At 43.9% G+C, this 22,828-nt stretch overlaps 1 protein-coding gene and 1 pseudogene across 1 annotated transcript; one reads left to right on the top strand and one right to left on the bottom strand.

The window, feature by feature from the left end:
• Positions 1–173: 173 nt before the first annotated feature.
• On the bottom strand, positions 174–22,186 carry LOC118667684 (olfactory receptor 3-like). Its single transcript, XM_036331471.1, has 3 exons — positions 21,648–22,186; positions 1,741–2,310; positions 174–243 (listed from the first exon to the last, which is right to left on the bottom strand). Exons 1-3 carry the CDS (start codon positions 22,142–22,144, stop codon positions 174–176), a joined length of 1,137 nt encoding a protein of 378 aa, XP_036187364.1. The 5' UTR covers positions 22,145–22,186.
• Positions 18,465–19,142, top strand: LOC118667154 (annotated as a pseudogene).
• Positions 22,187–22,828: the final 642 nt, after the last annotated feature.

The following is a 22,828-nucleotide window of genomic DNA, read 5'->3' as shown; positions in this document are numbered from 1 at the left end:
AAGACTGTGGATCAGATACCTAGCAAACACACACGCACAAACACAAATATAAGACAACACGTACCCAAGCATACACAATACATACACACAAACAGTCATGGACACAGGGTTTCATACATGAACCGGCTAGCACACAGGCAGATCCATCACCAAGTGCAGATTTCCAGCTCCTCTCACCTGGGCTCGTCATTGGTGAGGTCAGACACCTTCTGCTCCAGACTGTTGTCCATCTCCTCAGGTTTTCTTCAGGAGACCTAACATCAGACACACAGAAGCATTATCTGGGGCCTTGGCATTTCTACTGAGTTTCCTTTTCCTTAACCAGCTCCAGAGAAATGAGTCCACAGATGACACTTCACTGCTAATGAGAGACTGCAACCAAGTCCCCAAGTTTGTGGCTAATTTCTGACTGCCCTTTGGGGAGCTGAGTGTCCAAGTGCCAGTGGGACTGGGGTCCTAGGGGACAGTGTCCCTAATTCCAGTCATGCCCTGGACTGCTTTGTCCTTGGGCATTGCTACAGCTGGGACAAAGTTTTTTCAACTTTTTATTTTGAAATGATTTCAAAGATATAGAAAAGTTGTGAAAATGGTATCAAGAATTCTTAGACAGGCTTCAGCCAGATTCCCCAATGGTTAACATTTTATGATGTTTACCTTCTATGTGTGTGTGCATTTATACATATATGTTTCAGGCTTTGTTTTCAGCATATATACCACAGTGCATATAATTACAAGGCTTGTGATATTAATTTTTCCAATTACTAGAGTTTTTATCTTTGATCAATTGGTTAAGGTGGTGTCTGCACTAAAATGTTAACATTTTTTAAGTTACTCTTTTAAATTTGTAATTAATAGGTATCATTTGGGTAGTTATTTTGATTCTATAACATTAACATTTTTCTTATTAAAATCTCACTCACTATATTTCACATCCATTGCTGATGCCTACATGGCAAATATGGTGGTCTAACAGTGAGTTTTCTAATTCTATCATTTCTTCTTCCTTTTTAGTTATACTTTTTTTCTTTTTATGCATAAAATGTTAATGTTGACATTATTGCAGACTTGCCCCTTGTCACTTCTCCTCCCTCTTTTTTGCCTTCATTACGCTATTGTTTGTGTCCATGAGGTACGCAAATATGTTCTTTAGCTAATACTTTCAGCTTCTTTATCTGGTCACCCCAAGCCTTCTCCCCTCTGGTTTCTGCCTTTCTGTTCTATGGATCCATGCTTCTGATTCCATCTTGTTCATCAGTTTGTTCATTAGACTCCACATATTAGTGAGATCCTATGGTATGTGTCTTTCTCCGACTTGCTTATTTTGTTAGCATAATACTCTCCAGGTCCATCTATGCTGTTGCAAAAGGTAAGAGTTCCTTCTTTTAGGTCCATCTATGTTGTTGCAACGGGTAAGAGTTCCTTCTTTTATACAGCCATGTAGTGTTCCATTGTGTAAATGTACCACAGCTTTTTAATCCACTCATCTGCTGATGGGCACATGGGCTGTTTTCAGATCTTAACAAATGTGAATAGTGTTGCTATGAATATAGGGGTGCATGTATTCTTTCGGATAGGTGTTTTGGGATTCTTAGGATATATTTCCAGAAGAGGGATCACTGGGTCGAAAGGCAATTCCATTTTTAAATTTTTTTTTAATTTTTTTCCATTTTTAAATTTTTGAGGAAACTCCATGCTGTTGTCCACAGTGGCTGCACCAGTTTGCATTCCCAGCAACAGTGCCCTAGGGTTTCCTTGTCTCCACATCCTTGGTCACAGAAGTAGTGGGTGATGGTATTGTCAGCACAGAAAGACAGTCGGACCAACAGGAGGGTGTGCAAAAGTGCATGGCCACAGGAGAGAACCCAGGAACCAGCCACCAGCAGCAGACATAGCTCCTCCCTCATGATGGTGGTGTAGTGCAGGGTGTGACAGATGGCCACATACCTGTCATATGCCATCACAGCCAGAAGAAAATTGTCAAGACCAGCAAAAAGCATGAAAAAATACAACTGAGTAATGCATCCCCCATAGGAGATGGATTGCTGCCGAGTCTGCATGTTCATGAGCATCTTAGGGACAGTGACAGAGGAGAGAGAAATGTCAGAGAAGGCCAAGTGGCTGAGGAAGAAGTACATGGGCGTGTGCAGGCGAGAGTCCAGCCTGATGAGCAGGATGATGAGCAGGTTGCCCAGCACCGTGGTCAGGTACATGCCCAGGAACAGGGTGAAGAACACGCCCTGCTGCCCTGGCGGGATGGGGAGCCCCAGGAGGAGGAAGTGGGACACGCTGCTCTGGTTCTCAGGCCTCATGCTGCTCCTCTGTCTGCTGGGGATGAAGAAGGGTTGGGAGTCTCAGGACCTAGAAAGGATGAACAGGACATCTCATCTCATACTGTCATTATTGGGAAAACCATTCATTTTAAATACTTTCATATTAATTTCTCACACCTGTGGATGTGTGCATATTCCTTCTATTTCAACCTGACTCCAGGAAAACATTGAATCCCAAAGTAGTCACAAGACTTCATCACATAGAAGAGGGGTTCGCTGTTTATTCAAATATTACTTTTAACATCTTGTCTGTTTCAGGACTGAAATGCAGCAGTGAACAAGAAAAGCAAGGTGCCCACCTCTATGAGTTTACATCTTGATGAGCATAAAGGGATCATTTCTACACCAGGCCAGAGCCAAACTGCCGGGAGCCAGTCCATCCTTGCTGTTTCAAGGGACCTGGCATATATGGCATACTGTTCTTAATATGTTTGCTTACCTACTTGGCACTATGTGTTTTAACCAAGGTCACCTCTCTGAGAAAGGTTGTTTCCCCAGGTAGGGATTTTCCCCTGAAGTTAGGGAGGGAATAAAACCCCTTAACTAAGTGCCAGGCGGGTAATTAATCACTTTAACTACAAACAATCATGCTTAAGCAACAGAATCTTTACTCCCTGGAATGGAGATAAGAAACGCCCTAACCTTTGGAATAGAGATTGATAGGATTGGAATCAACTGGTATAAATACAGATGTAACAAGACAACAGGACACAGAACCTAGACACAGAACCTAGAGACAGAACCTAGAGACAGAACATGGCAAAAGATCCTGGACAGAAACTGGCAACAGAACCTAGAGACAGAACCTAGCGAGAGAACCTGGCTGAAGATCCTAGAGACAGTACCTGGCTACAGAACCTGGATAGAACATGGCAAGAGAACCTGACTAGAACCTGGTGACTGAACCTGGCTGAAGAACCTGGACAGAACCTGGCTGGAGAACCTAGCGAGGGAACATGGCTACAGAACCTGGCTGGAGAACCTGGTTGGAGAACCTGGCTGGAGAACCTAGCAAGAGAACATGGACACAGTTCTTGGCTGGAGATTGTGGCTAGAGATCCTGGCAAGGCTGCTGATCAACTGAACGCTGTCTCTGTGTCATTCCTTCTTCGCCGACTCCATCCACACCTTTGGGGACCCCTGGACCTGCTGGGGTTGGACCCCAGCACCAAACCATAATAATTCACTGTGGCAGGAATTGAAGGAGAGCCCCTGCAAAGTGGTGTTGGTTGTTTCTGCTTGAAAGTAACGTAAGACTCCAGTGCTGAGCGGGCGTTGTTGGAGAATTGTCAGACCTCCAGTGAGATTGCCGGCTCCTATTGACCCTCAGCTGTAAACTCAGGGACACTCTGGAAATGGGTGGCCATTGTAACCCACTTGATGCCAGAATATCTCCAAAACCAGAATGGTTTACAAAGTATCTTTCATAACAATGCTGAACATTTAGATGAACATTTGGGTACCAGGCTAAGGACTTTACCTACATTTCCTAATTAAATTCACATGTCAGCCTTACATTCCCAGATTTAAAAACCTCTTCACAGCTGCTCTAAGAATTTGTATTCTTTGACCTATTTTAGTTTTTAAGAAATAGAAACATAAATGACACAAATTCTGTAGGCACACAGCAGTACAGCAGGGACAGAATGGTGCACAAATATGCGTGTGTATATTAGTATCTATTACATATGTGATATGTAATGTTTATAACTTGATATATATGTATTGCCATTTTCTATAAATTAAAAATCACCAAGTGTTATCTACTTCATGGGTTTCCAGTCTAATATGTCTGTGTGATCAGAACCCATGCTTATAACTGTTACACAGGGAAACTTCCCTTTTCTTGCTTAGGAGCCAAGCACAATATATTATTTTAGAGCTGTGAGGACCCAGAGTTGTGCAAAATTTTTTTCCCCATTACTAGATAATTTTACTCCTTTATATTTATGTGCTATCCAAATGACAAAGAATTCTCAAATACAGGAAGTTCTATTTATGCAATGACTATTTACTGAGAGTGTCTGCAAGATTCACAAAACTAGTGTCATTCTCCATTTTATAGATGTGAAAGTGAGACCAGTGGTTTATATAACTTCCCCAAGATCTCATCGCTATTTAATGGTAATTCTGCCCAATACATTCACACATCATGATGCCTGGAGTTTATGGTTTGTTTGTTTGCTTGCTTGTTTGTTTGTTTCGCTGGGATGTTTAGTAAAAATAAAGAAAAGGTTGGAAACTTCTGAGCAACTCAGTCACACTCAGGTAATGAAAATGATAGCAGATCTATTTCAAGAAACAGGGTGTTGCTTAGAACTTGAGTATCTTAGTAATGGTGCCCAGAAGAAGGACACTTTAGGAAATACTTGAGTCCTGGGTACAGATCACACACACACACACACACACACACACACACACACACACACACACACACTGCTGATTTGGGAATGTAAGTCACCGCTGACCAAATATCCATCGTAAAGGAAGAATAGCCAATATGTGGTTCATCTCATAAACACTCATATGCATACATACAAGTCATAAATAACTCAAAGTTAAACATATACAACATACAATAACTGACCTCTCACCACAAAACACAATCACAATGCACATCAAACCACCTGCCTCATGATGCACCTGGTGAACACTCAACTCACCACATATACATCACTCAAACACTACACACACTCAGCAAAATCACACAAGATCACAAATTCAAAAATCTTACAAGAAACACACAACACATATGCACACCCAGCCACACTCACTACAACAAACAGTATACACTCTCCTATTAATGAGAGTGTATTAATGAGCTTCCCTCCATCTGACCTTCCCCTTGCTGGGGGAGAGCAGTCAGCATAGGGCAGTTAAGCCTATTCAGTCACAGGCACAGTCATTAAACCAACACCAACACCCATGCATATGGTCACACACACATGACCACATACACACAGAGAAAATCCAATAACATAACTTCCAGCTCTCACACATGAGAGCGTCATCCACAGGCACAGCTCACGTGCACCTCAACACACTGCTGAGCAGAGGTCTGAGCTCCCTCTGAGCTGACCTTGGTTCCTTATATGGTGGGCATCTACTTGTCCAGCAGCAGAGACAACCATATCACTCCTGATGCTCAGCTGTGATGCCAATGTTTATGATCACAGACATGAATCAGGAGTCCCAACCACACACCAGGAGGCTGATAACTTGGTCTACATACACTAAAACGAGACTGTGAGTCAGATTCATAGCACATGCACACACAACTATCAAACAGCACATATACAAGCATACACAATACATGCACACCTACAGGGTCATGGACTCAGAGTCTCACACATGAACACACTAGCACACAGGCAGGTCCATCACCAAGTGCAGATTTCCAGCTCCTTTCACCTGGGCTCATTGGTGAGGTCAGACACCTTGTGCTCCAGATTATCACCCATCTCCTCAGGTTTTCTTCAGGAGACCTAACATCAGACACACAGAAGCAGTATCTGGGGACTTGGCACTTCTACAGACTTTCCTTAACCAACCCCAGAGAAATGAGTCCACAGATGACACTTAACTACTAATGAGAGACTACAGCCAAGTCCCCGAGCTTGTGGCTGCTTTCTGACTGCCCTTTGGGGAGCTGTGTGTCCAAGATCAAGAGGGACTGGCATCCTAGGGACAGTGTCCCTGATTCCAGTCATGCCCTAGACTGCTTGGTTCTTGGGCATTGCTCCAGCTGGGATGAAAGATTTTTCAACTTTCTATTTTAAATGATTTTAAAGTTATAGAAAAGTTGTAATAATGATATTAAGAATTCCTGGTCAATCTTCAGCCAATTCCCCAATGTTTAACATTCTACTATGTTTACCTTCTCTGTGTGTATATGTTTATATGTATGTATGTTTGTGTGTATATTTCAGGCTTATATTTTTAGCTGATATACCACAGTGCATATTATCAGAAGGCATATGATAAAGATTCCAAGGCTAGTGTTTTTATCCTTTTTAAACAAATTTTCAAAAAAAATGTTATTGTTGAAAGTATTACATATGTCCCCTTTTTTTCCCGATTAACGCTTCTTTCCTGCCCCCACTCCCTACCCCAGACGTCACCATACTAATATCTGGTCCATTGATTGTGCGGATATGCATACAAGTTCTTTGGTTGATCTCTTCCCATCCACCCTCCCATGCCTACCTTCCATCTGAGATTCAACAGTATGTTCCATGCTTCTATGTCCCTGGATCTATTTTGTTCATCAGATTTCCACACATAAGTGAGATCATGTGATACTTGTCTTTGTCTGACTGTCTTTTTGCTTAGTATAATACTCTGCAGGTCCCTTCATGCTGTCTCAGAAGGTAAAAAATCCTTTTTTACTGCTTTGTAGTATTCCATGGTGTAAATGTATCACCGCTTTTTTATCCATCCATCTACTGGTGGGCACTTGGGCTATTTCTGGATCTTAGCTATTGTGAAATGCGCTGCTGTGAACATAGGGGTGCATATATTCTTTCTGATTGGTGTTTTGGGATTTTTTGGATATATTCCTAGAAGTGGAATCACGGGGCCAAATGGCAGTTCCATATTTAATTTTTTTGAGCAAACTTCATGTTGTTTTCCATAACGGCTACACCAATCTGCATTCCCACCAGCAGTGGATTAGGGTTTCCTATTCTCCACATCCTCGCCTGCACTTGTCATTTGTTGACATATTGATGTCATTCTGATAGGTACAAGGTGATACCTTATTGTAGTTTGAATTTAAATCTCATCTCTCTGATGATCATTGACTTTGAGCATTTCTTCATATGTCTCTAGGCTATCTGTGTGTCCTCTTTGGAAAAGTGTCTATTTAGGTCTTTCGCCCATTTTTAATTGGATTGTTTGTCTTCCTTTTGTTTAATTGTATGAGTTCCTTATATTTTTTGGATATTAATCCTTTATCAGATGTATCATTGGCAAATATGTTTTCCCATACAGTAGGCTCCCTTTTCATTATGTTTATGGTTTCTTTTGCTGTTTAGAAGCTTTTTATTTTGATGTAGTCTAATTTGTTTTTAAACTCTTTTGTTTCTCTTGCCCTAGTCGATATCTCTACAAACGTAATGCTACAAGTGATATCTGAGATTTTGCTGCCTACGGTTTCTTCTAGTTTTTTATGGTTTCATGACTTATATTTAAGTATTCTATCCATTTTGAGTTTACTTGTGTATGGTGTAAGTTAGTGGTTCTTTCTTTTTTATTTTTTATTTTGCATGTATCTGTCTATTTTTCCAGCACTATTTATGTAAATGACTGTCTTTACTCCATTGTATGCTCTTGCTTCCTTTTATTACTTCATCCTTTCCAAGTTGGATGCCTTTTATTTTTTTTCTTGTCTGATTGCTGTGGCTATTAAAATACCAATACTATGTTGAATAAGAGTGGTGAAAGCGGACATCCCTGTCTGGCTCGTGTTCTTAGGGGAAATGGTTTTATGTTTTTGCCCATGGAGTATAATTTTGGCTATAAGTTGATCATATGTGGCCTTCATTATGTTGAGGTATGATCCCTCTATTTGTACTTTGCTGAGTTCTATTAATCCTTATTTTTGAAAGTATTACAGATATCCACTTTTTTCCCCAAGGACCCCTTCTAGTTTGCCTCCTGCACTCCGCCCCAGGGCTTCACCATGCTGAGTTTTTATTAAAAAATGGGTGTTGGAGTTTGTCAAATGCTTTTTCTGCATCTATTGATATGATCATGTGGTTTTTGTCTTTCAATTTGTTTATGTGCTGATATTTATTGATTTGCGAATATTATACCAACCTTGCATCCCTGGATTAAATCCCACTTGATCATGGTGTATGATTTTTTACATGTTGCTGGATCCAATTTGCTAGTATTTTCTTGAGGATTTTAGCATCTATGTTCACCAGGGACATTGGCCTGTAATTTTATTTTTTTTGTTGTGTCATTATCTGGTTTTGAAATTAGGATTATGCTGGATTCATAAAAAGTTATCCTTGAGCCAAAACTGGTTTGGCTCAGTGGATGGAGCGTCGGCCAGCGGACTGAAAGATCCCAGGTTTGATTCCGTTCAAGAGCATGTACCTTGGTTGCAGGCACATCCCCAGTGCGGGGTGTGGAGGAGGCAGCTGATCAATGTTTCTCTCTCATCGATGTTTCTAACTCTCCATCTCTCTCCCTTCCTCTCTGTGAAAAATCAATAAAATATATATTTTAAAAAAAAGTTATCCTTGAATAGTTAGCTAAGGTATTATGTGCCAGGTTCTCTACTGTAAAGTTGACATTTTTTTGGTTACTATTTTAACCTTGTAATTAATAGGTATCATATAGGTATATATTTTGATACTATACAACCATGAAATTTTTGCTTATTAAAATTTCACCTCCTATACTTAACATCCATTGGTGATTTTCATATGGGAAAATTATTACAAATGTGGTGGCCAAATAGCGATTGTTCCAATTCTATCATTTTTTTTATATATTTATTAGTTGTATTCTCCTATAAGAAGGAACTTGCTCTTATTCTTTCTTTATTTATTTATATCATTATGGATTTGTGTATTCTTATTCTCTAAGTTCAAATCTATTACTGTAGTTATTCATTTTGAAGCATTGGGTGTGTTTATTGCCTTCAAGGATTCCAAATTATCTCAGAGAAGGCAACTGGAATTATATATAAAAGAAACTCAAAGAATAAAACCTAGCAATATGTCCATTTCATCAAGGTTGCCCAATTTGTTGGAATAGAATTGTTCGTAGTATTTTATTTTTTTTTACAATCCTTTATATTTCTGTGGGGTCAGTTTTTACTTCACCTGTTTCTTTCTGATTATCTTTATTTGATTTCTCTCTCTTTTTCTTGGTGAGTCTGGGTAAAGTTTTACCAATCTTGTTTATCCTTTCAAAGAACTAACTCTTGTTTTATCGATCTTTTGTATTGTTTGTTTTTGTGTTGTTGTTGTTTCTGTCGCTGTGCCATTTATTTCTACTCTGGTGTTTATTATTTCCTTCCTTCTACTTACTCTGGGCTTTTCTTGTTGTTCTTTTTTTCATTCTTTAAGCTGAGAACCCTTAAAACCTTACTTTGAACTCTATATCTGATAAATTCCTTGCCTCCATTTCATTTAGCTCTTTTTCTGGAGATTCCTCCTGTGTGTGTATGTTTTTGTTGTTGGTTTGTTTGTTTGTTTGTTTGTTTTCATTTGGGCCCTGTTTCTTTGTCTCCCCTTTTTGGTTGTTTATTTGTGCTTGTTTCTGTATATTCGATAGAACTGTGATGATGCCCTCTTCATGGTGTCGCCTTATGTAGTAGGTGTTTCTTGGGACCCAGTGGTGCAATTGCTTGATTTCCTGAGCTGAGTGCACTAAGAAATGTCTCTTGTTGGTTATGTGCACACCCTGTTGTAGGTGAGGTTTGTTTGCTGTTGCTTAGTACATTTAACCCTTCATCTCGGTGACTATAAGGATTAACCTCCATCACCTTGTATGAGACACTGTTCAGGAGCTACCCCCAGAGGTGGTGTGTTCCCAGCAGGGATCCCCATTTGGGTGTGCAGCTTGTATTGCTGTAGGGTCGAGCTCCTGTGTGGTCTGAGGCCCACCCCTGGTTGTGTTAGTTCTGGGTCCACTTGGGAGCCATTCAGGTGCAGATCACTGTCAGACGTGTGTAACAAGTCTTGGGCTAATGTTCTATAGCTACCAAACTGGTCATTGTTTGTGTCTGCATATACTGGACCTGTGTGTGGGTGAGAGGCCAATCTGTGTAAAGGGTGAGCTTCTTCCTGGTTAGAGCTGGGGACCATTCTGTGATAGAACCAAGGCTCCCCATGGTCTGCCTCCATCAGTCAGCTACTCCACCTACCCCCTGAGGTGGCCTGGTCTTCCTCCAGAGCCTTTTCAAAAGAGACTATAGGGTATACTCAGGTTAGCCAAGATAGGGCTTGCGTGGACCCTACTTTGGGATCATGCATGTGAGGGGAAAGTACTGTATTCTCTACTTCAAAGCCAAACCCAGAGTCTTCAACTCTAGCTCCCTCTAGCAGGACTCAATGTATGTTCAGGTTGCATATAGACAGCCAACGCCTCTACAGGAGCTTAGCCATCAAACCTAGGATGAGGAGGATAGATCAAGAGTCTCTTCTTGAGGATGATGCTGGCCCAGCCCACAGGAGGAGGCTAAACACTTTCTCCCCATTCCAGACAAGAGTCTCCAAGGGTCTCACACTTTGAATGTCCTCACTGTGAACCAGTACCCCTCCCCAACCCCTCCCAGCGGGAATGTCTGTGACTGGGCAGGGATGATCCAAACACTGTCCTGTTGGGAGTGGTGCCTGCAACCTTTAGGAGGGTGATGGGCACTTCTCCTTCTCAGGGAAAAGCAGGCTAAACTTGCAGGGGAGCTTGGATTTGCCTGCCCACAATGTAGCCACAGAGCCCAGCATTTGCTTGTCTGTCTCCCAAACAGAAGCCTCCCCAAGAGACACAGTCGAAAATTCCTGGTTTGAACATATGCCTGGCACTACCATGCTGCCCAACCAATCAGGACAAAGCTGAAAAGCAGCCCTGTGTGGCTGTCTGATCTCTCTGCATTGCCAATCTCAGCTCCATTTAGGCTCCAAACCCTGCAAATTAGGCCAAAATCCAGCTCCACTGAGCTTCAAACCTGGCAGGACAGGATGAAAATTCCAGGGGGCCACTCCTCTGTCCTGCTGAATGCAAAAAGATAAGGCAGGCCAATCAGCTCAACAGGTAGACGGAGGGGCATAGACTGCCTGCTGGAGGTAGAGGAGCCTGTTCCTCTTTCCCACTCCACAGTTTAGTCACTGTCTGGGTCTTCACCCAAAGGCTTTCAAGAAAATAAATGGCTCCTTTGTCTTCTGGGTGTAGCGAGCAGACCCCTCCACATGACCTGAGTATGGCTGTGTGGCCTCTCTAGCAGTCAGAATTTGGTGTGAACTCCTGTCTGATAACAAATAAGAGTGCAATTTCCCTGGGGTGATATGGTCCAAATCTCCCAGGTGGACAGAGTACTCCCCACCAGATGCTACTTGAGCTCCTCTTCCTGACTCTGTTGCCCAGGGTTGGGGATCTTTGTGTGGGGTTGAGACCCCTTGCTCCTAGAGGGAGTGAGCTTCACAACTGCCATATCCCTCACCTTCTCAGCCACATTCCCACCTATGTGAGGGGTTCTCACTTTCAAGGTCTTTACCCTTCTTACAAGTTTCTATGTGGCCTCTTCTATACTCCTTAGTTAAAATTTTTCACATCAAGTACCCTTCAATTGGTCTTTCAAGTTGATTTCCCTACGATTTAGCTGTAAATCTGGTAGCAAGTGAGCACAGATTCCAATTTCTCAGCAGCCATCATGAAATCTCTAGTGCATTGGTTCTCAACCTTGGCTGCACATTAGAATCACCTGGGAATCTTTTTATAATCCTTATCTAGTGTTTTTACCCTTGATCATTAGGTAAGGTGGTCTGCCAGGTTCTCTACAAAATAGCCTCCATGTTAACCATGTAAATTAGAGTTATCATTTGTAAAAAATTTGATATTATATGAAGATAATGTTTTTTCTTTTATGCACACACACACACACACACACACACATATTATTGATTTCAGAGAGAAAACGAGAGTGAGAGAGAGATAGGAATATCAATGATGAGAAAGAATCATTGACCAGCTGCCTCCTGCACACCCCACAATGGGGATCGAACCTGCAGCCCAGGTGTGTGCCCTGACTGGGAATTAAATCTTGACTTCCAGGTTCATATGTCAATGCTCAACCACTGAGCCACACCCACCAGACTTCAGTATTTTATTTTTAATTGTGATATATAGACAAAATACTGGGTTCAATACTTACTTCGGGTACCTAATTTATTTTTCATTTTAGTCAAATTTTGCAGTTAATTTGAAATGTAGTTAGATTCATTTTATTTGTTTTATTCAATTTTGCTTTATTAACCACTTTTAATATTTATTTTTTACTTGCAAAAGACAACATAATCAAAACTACACAAATAATTCTACTCATCCTCTCATCTCTTCTACCCCATCTCCTGTAGGTTAACAATTTCATTAGTTTGTTTGTATTTATTTATTTATTTATTTATTTATTTATTTATTTATTTTAAAGCCAATAATACAATTTTTTATTTTACTTTAAGAAGTCATATGGTTTTGAGATTCCAGGAGAGAACCAAGATGGCGGCATAGGTTAACGCCGGAGTTTGCTGCCTTGAACAACTACTTCAAAAGTGAAACTAAAAAATGGAACGGACATCACCCAGAACCACAGGAACGCTGGCTGAGTGGAAGTCCTACAACTAGGAGGAAAGAGAAACGCATACGGACACTCAGAGGAGGCGCAGTGCTGAAGTCAAATTCTGAGGTGCGGAGTGCGCGGAGCGGGCTGGCGGCGGAGGGCGCGGTTGGCGTTTTCAATCGGGAGGGGGTCGCAGACTCTGAGCTCCAGATACAGGCGAGTCTTTAGGGACCCAGACTCAAACGGGAGAAGAGGGACTGTCTGGCTTCAGTCAGAGCGAATGCAGCTTTCTCTCTGAGGTTTGCAGCGGGTGCTGGGACTCAGAGAGGCAGAGCCCCTGGGGACAGGACTGAGAGCCACCATAACTGCTCTCTCCAGCCCACCCTGTTGAACCTGTGTGACCCGCCCCGCCCAAGTCCTGCACAGAGGCATTTGCCGGATAGCCTCAGGCAAAGGCTAGATTAGCACCTCCCTAGAGGACAGAAGTTCTCTCACTGCAGACACAGCTGATTCTCATAGCCACTTGGCCTGGAGGTCAAACCCTCCCTGGTATTAGCTACAACAATCAAGGTTTAACTAGAAGACTGCGCACAAAGACCACTAGGGGGTGCACCAAGGAAGCAGAACAAAATGCGGAGACAAAGAAACAGGACAAAATTGTCAATGGAAGATATAGAGTTCAGAACCACACTTTTAAGGTCTCTCAAGAACTGTTTAGAAGCCGCCAATAAACTTAATGAGATCTACAAGAAAACTAATGAGACCCTCGATGTTATATTGGGGAACCAACTAGAAATTAAGCATACACGGACTGAAATAACGAATATTATACAGACTCCCGACAGCAGACCAGAGGAGCGCAAGAATCAAGTCAATGATTTGAAATGCGAGGAAGCAAAAAACACCCAACCGGAAAAGCAAAATGAAAAAAGAATCCAAAAATGCGAGGATAGTGTAAGGAGCCTCTGGGACAGCTTCAAGCATACCAACATCAGAATTATAGGGGTGCCAGAAGATGAGAGAGAGCAAGATATTGAAAACCTATTTGAAAAAATAATGACAGAAAACTTCCCCCACCTGGTGAAAGAAATGGACTTACAGGTCCAAGAAGCGTGGAGAACCCCAAACAAAAGGAATCCAAAGAGGACCACACCAAGACACATCATAATTAAAATGCCAAGAGCAAAAGATAAAGAGAGAATCTTAAAAACAGCAAGAGAAAGAAACTCAGTTACCTACAAGGGAATACCCATACGACTGTCAGCTGATTTCTCAACAGAAACTTTGCAGGCCAGAAGGCAGTGGCAAGAAATATTCAAAGTGATGAATACCAAGAACCTACAACCAAGATTACTTTATCCAGCAAAGCTATCATTCAGAATTGAAGGTCAGATAAAGAGCTTCACAGATAAGGAAAAGCTAAAGGAGTTCCTCACCACCAAACCAGGATTATATGAAATGTTGAAAGGTATCCTTTAAGAAGAGGAAGAGGAAGAAAAAGGTAAAGATACAAATTATGAACAACAAATATGCATCTATCAACAAGTGAATCTAAGAATCAAGTGAATAAATACTCTGATGAACAGAATGAACTGGTGATTATAATATAATCAGGGACATAGAAAGGGAATGGACTGACCATTCTTGGGGGGGAAAGGGGTGTGGGAGATGCGGGAAGAGTCTGGACAAAAATCGTGCACCTATGGATGAGGACAGTGGGTGGGGAGTGAGGGCGGAGGGTGGGGCGGGAACTGGGAGGAGGGGAGTTATGGGGGGGAAAAAAGAGGAACAAATGTAATAATCTGAACAATAAAGATTTAATTTAAAAAAAAGAAGTCATATGGTTTTTAAGGAACTTCAGAAAGAAAAAATAAAATTATGTAAGAGTAGAAATATAATATTTGTACATACACACACATGCATAATTACATACATACCACATATTCCTATACCTATATGTTCACATTTTTAGTGTTTTATATTCCTTCCTCTGGATTTGAATTACCTTTTGGCTTCATTTTAGAGAGAAAGGGAGAGGGAGAGAGATAGAGATAGAGATAGAAACATCAATGATGAGAGGGAATCATTGATTGGCTGCCTCCTGCATGCCTCCTACTGAGTTTTGAGTCCACAACCTAGGCATGTGACCTTGACCAGAATCGAACCTGGGACCCTTCAGTCTGCAGGCCAATGCTCTATAAACTGAGCCAAACTGACTAGGGCTTCTAATTTATTATTCCTCTGCATCTTTCTGCTCAAATGGAAAACACATGTATATTTTATTCTCCTTCATTTTTATATAAGAAGTAGCATGCTATACTCTTACACATTGCTTTTTTTCATTTTGCAATATCTATATCTATATCTATATCTATATCTATATCTATATCTATATCTATATCTATATCTATATCTATATCTATATCTATATCTATATCTATAAAATCCTAAGCGACCATTATGCCAGGAATGAGTCAACTAGCCACTATGACGTGCACTGAGCACCAGGGGGCAGACGCTCAATGCAGGAGTTGCCCCCTGGTAGTCAGTTCATTCTCGCAGCCAACCTCCCATGGACGGCCAACCTCCAGTGGACCTGGCGGGCCAACATCCCATGGTCTCTCCCCCAAGCCAGCCAGCCCTGATCAGCCCCAATTGGGCCGGTCAGCCAACCTCCCTCGGTCCCTCTCCCCTGCCCCTGCTGGCTCCGATCTGGACTGGGCAAGATAACCCTGATGGGCCCCAATAGCTGGTCAGGCCGAGGGACCCCATCTGTGCATGAATTCATTCACCAGGCCTCTAGTATTCTAATATTTCTCCACCGGGCCTCTAGTAGTCTATTTCTCTACATTGGTTCATAGATATTGTTGTTCAGTTTTTGAATTGAAAATTACTCAGTTGATGTTTTATAGCGTTTTCTTTAACGGTCATAAAATAAGATATTGGTGATATGTGTCCTAGATGCCACTGCATTGTATACCTCAAATAGCTAAATAGAAAGTAAAAAGTGATGCCTACATATAGCTGAGAAAAGAATTATAAAATAATAATGCATGATTACTAAGTTAATAGAGGGAAAGTGGAATTGAATATATATATTTACTTAAAACAGAGAAAGACAAGAGGAATATATGTCAAACAGATGAATCAAATAGCAAATATAATAATGAGGAAACAATAAATTCAAATGTATTATGATTAAATTACATGTGCATAGACAATATTATCCAGAAATATAATAATTATTGCTTTACATAAATGAACAATATCCAGCATTACATTTTTAACAATGCACACCTGACAGCCATAAGGACAAAGAAAAGTTTAAAGTGATGGAAAAGAAATACCATTTAAATACAACAGACAGTCCTTGGGTTATATCATACTCGATGTATGTTGTTTCGTGGTTACGTCGCCATCTCCCATTTATTTATAAAGAAAAAAAGTGCCGTTATTTCGACGTATGTACATATGTGCTTTATGTTTTTTATTTATTTACCACAAGTAAAGGTCAAGAAGTGTTATCTTTCTTTTAAATTTTTTTTTACTGTTTCATTTCATTACTGCTGTGTATGTGCTCCATGTGAGTGACGTAGGTGTTTATGTAGGTGGGTTCTGACTTACGGCGAAAATCACATTATGTCGGGCCACAGGAACGGATCTCTGACGTAACCCAAAGACCTACTGTAACCACATGAAAGCTGAATCTTGACTATACTATCCTGTACTGTACTATAGTACACTATACTATACTAGTATCTATATCTCCATCTATATCTCCATCTTATCTATATCTGTATATGTATCTATACCTATCTACACTAATAAAAGAGAAACATGGTAATTGGTGTACGACCACTACCCTTCCCATTGGCTAATCAGCGAGATATGCAAATTAACTGTCAGCCAAGATGGCGGCCGGCAGCTAGGCAGCTTGAAACTAACATGAGGCTTGCTTGCCTCAGTGATGGAGGAAACCAAAGTTCCCCGCCTTCAGCTGCAGGCCTCTGAGCCTGCAGTTTCAAACATTGTAACAAATACCGCCAGACTTCAGCCAGCAGGATTGCAACATTGTAAGCAAAGGCCAGAAACCTACTTTCAGCAGCGGAGGCCTAAGAGCTGGAGCCAAGCCTCAAGCTAAAGCTGGTCCAGAATAAAAAAAAAAAAAAAAAGGAAAAAAGGAGCGGTTGGGAGCTTCAGTCACCCCCAGCCTGAAAACAGCCCTCAGCCCCTCACCCAGACTGGCCAGGCACCCCAGTGGGGACCCCCACCCTGAAGGGTGTGTGACCAGATGCAAACAGCCATCATCCCCTCACCCAGGCTGGCCAGGCACCCCAGTGGGGACCCCCACCCTGATCCAGGACACCCTTCAGGGCAAACCAGCCAGCCCCCACCCATGCACCAGGCCTCTATTCTATATAGTAAAAGGGTAATATGCCTCCCAGCACCAGGATCAGCAGAGCTGTGAGGCCTCCCGGCACTGGGATCAGCGTGACAGGGGGCAGCACCCAAATTCCCTGATCGGCCCTGTAGCTCTGTGTGTGACAGGGTGCGGCACCCCAACACCCCCCCTCCCCCACGGGCCCTGCTCTGTGTGTGACGAGGTAGAGCCATAACCTCCCCATCGGCCATGCCCTGAGTGTGACAGTGGCGGCGCCCCAACCCCCTGATTGGCCCTGCTCTGTGGGTGATAGAGGGCAGCGCCCCAACCCGCTGATCCGCACTGCTCTGTGTGTGACAGAGGACGGTGCCCCAACTCCCCTATCGGCCCTACCCTGTAAGTGACAGGGGGGAGCTCCCCAACCCCCTGATGGGCCCTGCTCTGTGCATGACAGGGTATGGAGCCTCAACCCCCCTGATGGGCCCTGCTGTGTGTGTGACAGGGGGCAGCACCCCAACCCCCTGATTGGCACTGCTCTGTGCGTGACGGGGTGGTGCCGCAACCTCCCCATTGACCCTGCCTTGAGTGTGACAGGGGGCGGTGCCCCAACCCCCCAATTGGCCCTACCCTGAGCGTGACTGAGGGTGGCATCGCAACCTCCCAATCCGCCCTGCTCTGTGCATGACAGGGGGCAGTGCCCCAACTCCCCAATCGGCCCTGCTCTGAGCCCGACCAGGGGCTGCACCTAGGGATTGAGCCTGCCCTCTGCCACCCCGGAGCTGGCCTAAGCCAGCAGGTCGTTATCTCCCGAGGGGTCCCAGACTGTGAGAGGGCACAGGCCGGGCTGAGGGACCCCCCTCCACCCCCCCCACCCGAGTGCACAAATTTTTGTGCACTGGGCCTCTAGTCTATATATATAAAAGGCTAATATGCAAAGTGTCCCCTCGGGAGTTCAACCAGGTGACCATGAGTTTGATTGCTTGCTATGATGTGCACTGACCATGAGGGGCCAGCGTGGAATGAAGGTAGGCCCCAGCCAGCAGCCAGAAGGCCTTGATCTGCCCTGATTACTAGCCAGGCCTAGGGACCTTACCCGTGCACGAATTTCATGACCGGGCTTCTAGAATCCCTATAAAGTATTTATATTAATATCAGAACTAGATTAGGTGTTAAGCTAGGGACCCATTACAACAAACTCTTCCTAATTATAAAACTAGTGGTGTGCTCTTAAATGCATTCCTAAAAAGTCTCTTTTTCTAGCAGCCTTTCTTTGTAGCACATACCAATTTTTATAGTGTAACTAGAGGCCTGGTGCACAAAAATTTGCTAAATAAGTGAGTGTTCTATAACATAAAAATGTTAAAAATGGGTGGGAGCAAAAACAAAGCCTGGCTCAGAGTAACAGAAGCACGGCGGCTGCCAACAGTTTCTCTGGCCTGTGTCTCTCCCTCCAGTCTACAGCATGAGGAATATCTTTGCAAACCACTTCAAGGGCCTCTTTGGCAAAAAAGAAATGGGCATTCTCATGGTGAGCCTGGATGCAGTGGGGAAGACTACCACCCTGTACAAACTGAAGCTGGGTGAGATCATGACCACCATCCCCACCACTGGATTCAAAGTGGAGACTGTGGAGTATAAGAACATCAGCTTCACTGTGTGGGACTTGAGTGGCCAGAACAGTATCTGGCCTCTGTGGCACCACTACCTCCAGAACACACAAGGTCTCATCTTTGTGGTTGACACCAATGACTAAGAGCATGTGTACAAGGCTCGAGAGAAGCTTATGTGGATGCCTGCAGAGGATGAGGTCAGGGCTGCTGTCCTGCTCAACAAGCAGGACCTCCCCAATGCCATGAACACAGCTGAGATCACAGACAAGCTGGGCCTCCACTCTGCTCCACAGGAACCAGCCCTATGAGGCTACCTGTGCCACCAGTGGGGACGGGCTCTATGAGGGACTGGACTGGCTGTCCAATCAGCTCCGAAACCAGAAGTGAGCCGAACTCCTCTCTTCCCCCTCACTCCCTCCTTCACCCTGCTTTCCTCTCATGTGGCAGACGTGCCCCTGTGGTGTGAGTGCCAGAAGCTGTCTCCATGGTTGGTCCCAGTGTGCTTCATCATGCTGTACATGTGCAGACACAGCCTGCAACTGAGTTTGTATTTAATGTAAATAGTTCTTGTTTCCAATGAGGCAGTTTCTGTACTCCTAAGCAATATTACTCAGTTTTTCTTATTGTAAAAAATAAAAATAACAGAATCAACCCACTGTTTAGTACTGAGAAGGGATTTTAGGCACCTGGGGTGGGGCCTCTAGGAGTTGCTGTGAGATCAGCAATGCTCCTCCTCTGGGCTTTAAATCTGTGTTGAGATCCATTTTGGTGGTTGGTTTTTAACACAATCTCAGTGCATTTTTTATAGTATAAATACAAGGTAAGGAGACACTTTAACACAGAGAAGGGAGAAATGTGCTTAGTATGGGTTCTGCAGTAATCGTTTGAGTCCAGGCTGCCTGTGGTCTGTCTGCCATCTGGAGCGTGCAGTGGGCAGAACCAGCCACAATACATTCTGCATGGACACTTACAGTCCCTGATTGACTTTGTCTTGCTCAGCACAATCAGCTTTAAGCCAGAATATAAAAATCAGTTCAAAACCAAAGAAAGAAAGATCACCAGGAACAGATCATGATGCTAAATAAGTGAGTCTTCTATAGTATAAAATTTTTAAAACTGCATAAGCAAAATATCAGACATCTCATAACAGATGGAGACAAACCACATTTATGATTGTGTAACAGGTATGCATGGTATTTTGCATATCCTATATAATAAAGAGGTAATATGCAAATTGGCCATCACTCCAATACACAAGATGACCACCCCCATGTGGTCAAAGATGGCCACCCCCATGTGGACACAAATGGCCACCAAAAGATGGCTGGCAGGGGAGGGCAGTTGGGGGGGACAAGGCTGGCAGGGGAGTGCAGTTAGGGGTGACTGGGCTGGTACAGGAGGGCAGTTGGAGGCGACCAGGCCTTCAAGGGAGGGCAGTTAGGGGTGACCAGGCCGACAGGGGAGGACAGTTAGGGGCAATTGGGCTGGCAGGAGAGGGAAGTTAGGGGCAACCAGGCTGGCAAGGGAGGGAAGTTAGGGGTGACTGGCCAGCAGATGAGGGCAGTTGGGGGTGACCAGGCCTGCAGGGGAGGACAGTTAGGGGTGACCTGTCCTGCAGGGGAGGGCAGTTGGGGGCAACCAGGCCTGCAGGGGAGGGCAGTTGGGGACGACCAGGCTGGCAGAGGAGGGCAGTTAGGGGCAAAATTGTTGGCAGGGGAGCAGTTAGGCATTGATAAGGCTGGCAGGGGAATGGTTAGGTGATGATCAGGCTGGCAGTTAGGGGCAATCAGGCAGGCAGGCAGGCAAGTGGTTGGGAGACAGCAGTCCTGGATTATGAGAGAGATGTCCGACTGCCCGTTTAGGCCCGATCCCACTGGGCAGTTGGACATCCCTCAAGGGGTCCCAGATTGGAGGGGTGCAGGCTGGGCTGAGGGACACACACACACACACACACACACACACACACACACACACGCTGTGCACGAATTTCATTAACCAGGCCTCTAGTCCTATATAATAAAAGGCTAATATGCAAATCGACTGAACAGCGGAACAATAGGTTGCTATGATGTGCACTGACCACCAGGGGGCAGACACTTAACGCAAGAGCTGCCCCATGGTAGTCAGTGCACTCCCACAGGGGGAGTGCTGTTCAGCCAGAAGCCCTGAGCTGGGCTCACTGCTGGAGAGGGTAGCGGCGGTGGCAGGAGCCTGTCCCACCTTTGCGGCAGCACTAAGAATGTCCGACTGAGAGCTTAGGCCAACTGTCCACAGGCCTAAGCCATCAATCGGACATCGCCCAAGGGCTCCCGGACTGTGAGAGGGTGCAGGCCAGGCTGAGGGATCCCCACCCTCTGAGGACATTAATTCCGTGCACCAGGCCTCTAGTATATTATGAGATGATGAACAAGCAAAAGCTATCAATTATGAATAAAAAATTATTAATAATCCTAGAAGCTAAAGTAACCATATAAAAATACTTATACATGACAAGATGATGGATATACTATGAAAGTAATATAGAGGTGTCAACCATACAATAATTTTAGCAGATCTATCTCACTGTGCTCCTGACTGCAACAAGATAATTTAGTGATTGCTGCTGAAAGAACTTAACCCTATTGACACACATCACTAAGGCCTGTTTGATATCTCTGTTCCTCAGGCTGTAGATGAAGGGGTTCAGCAAGGGGGTAACTACTGTATACATGACTGAAGCAATTATGTCTTTGGAACCCCATGATGAGGAGAAAAAGTAAACACCTATAGCTGTCCCGTAGTATAAAGACACCACAGACAGATGGGAGCCACAGGTAGAAAAGGCTTTAAGGAGTCTCTTAGTGGAGGATGCCCTCAGCATGTTGATCCCTATACGAATATAGGAGCCCAAAATAATACCAAAACACAACAAGAAAATCATTCCTCCCTCAGTGAATATGACCAGCTCATTGAGGAAGGTGTCTGAACAGCTCAGCTTCAGGAGTGCAGCGAGGTCACAGAAGAAGTGGGTAATGGTATCGTCACCACAGAAAGACAGTTGGACCAAGAGGAGGGTGTGCAAAAGGGCATTGCCACAGGAGAGAATCCAGGAGCCAGCCACCAGAACAAGACAGAGCCCCTCCCTCATGATGGTGGTGTAGTGCAGAGGGTGACAGATGGCTACATACCTGTCATATGCCATCACAGCCAGAAGGAAATTGTCAAGACCAACAAAAAGTATGAAAAAATACAACTGAGAAAAGCATCCGTCATAGGAGATGGATTGTTGCCGAGTCTGCATGTTCATGAGCATCTTAGGGACAGTGACAGAGGAGAGAGAAATGTCAGAGAAGGCCAAGTGGCTGAGGAAGAAGTACATGGGCGTGTGCAGGCGAGAGTCCAGCCTGATGAGCAGGATGATGAGCAGGTTGCCCAGCACCGTGGTCAGGTACATGCCCAGGAACAGGGTGAAGAACACGCCCTGCTGCCCTGGCGGGATGGGGAGCCCCAGGAGGAGGAACTGGGACACGCTGCTCTGGTTCTCAGGCCTCATGCTGCTCCTCTGTCTGCTGAGGAGGAAGAAGGCTTGGGAGTCTCAGGACCTAGAAAGGATGAACAGGACATCTCATCTCATACTGTCATTATTGGGAAAACCATTCATTTTAAAATACTTTCATATTAATTTCTCACACCTGTGGAGGTATGCCTCTTCCCTCTCTCCCACCCTGGCTCCAGGAAAACGTTGAACTCCAAAGTAGTCACAAGACTTCATCACATAGAAGAGGGGTTCGCTGTTTATTCAAATATTACTTTTAACATCACGTCTGTTTGGAACCTCAAATAAGGACTGAAATGCAGCTGTGAATAAGAGAAGCAAGGTGCCCACCTCTGTGAGTTTACATCTTGATGAGCATGGAGGGATCATTCCACTCCAGGCCAGTACCAAACCATAATTCACTGTGGCAGGAATAGAAGATGAGCCCCTGCAAAGTGGTGTGGGTTGTTTCTCCCTGAAAGTAACCTAAGACTCCAGTGCTGAGTGGGTGTTGTTGGAGCATTGTCAGACCTCCTGTGAACCTGCCGGCTCCCACTGACCCTCAGTTGTAAACTCAGGGACACACAGGAAATGGGGTGGGGGGCATTAAAACCCAATTGATGCCAGATTATCTCCAAAACCAGAAGAGTCCACAAAGTATCTTTCATAATACTGCTGAACATTTAGATGAACATTTGGGTA

Source organism: Myotis myotis, unplaced genomic scaffold (assembly GCF_014108235.1).
Source record: "Myotis myotis isolate mMyoMyo1 unplaced genomic scaffold, mMyoMyo1.p scaffold_m19_p_12, whole genome shotgun sequence".
Classification (NCBI taxonomy): Eukaryota; Metazoa; Chordata; class Mammalia; order Chiroptera; family Vespertilionidae; genus Myotis; species Myotis myotis.
Note: the sequence above shows the minus strand (reverse complement) of the source record. Positions and strands in the feature narration are given on the sequence as shown.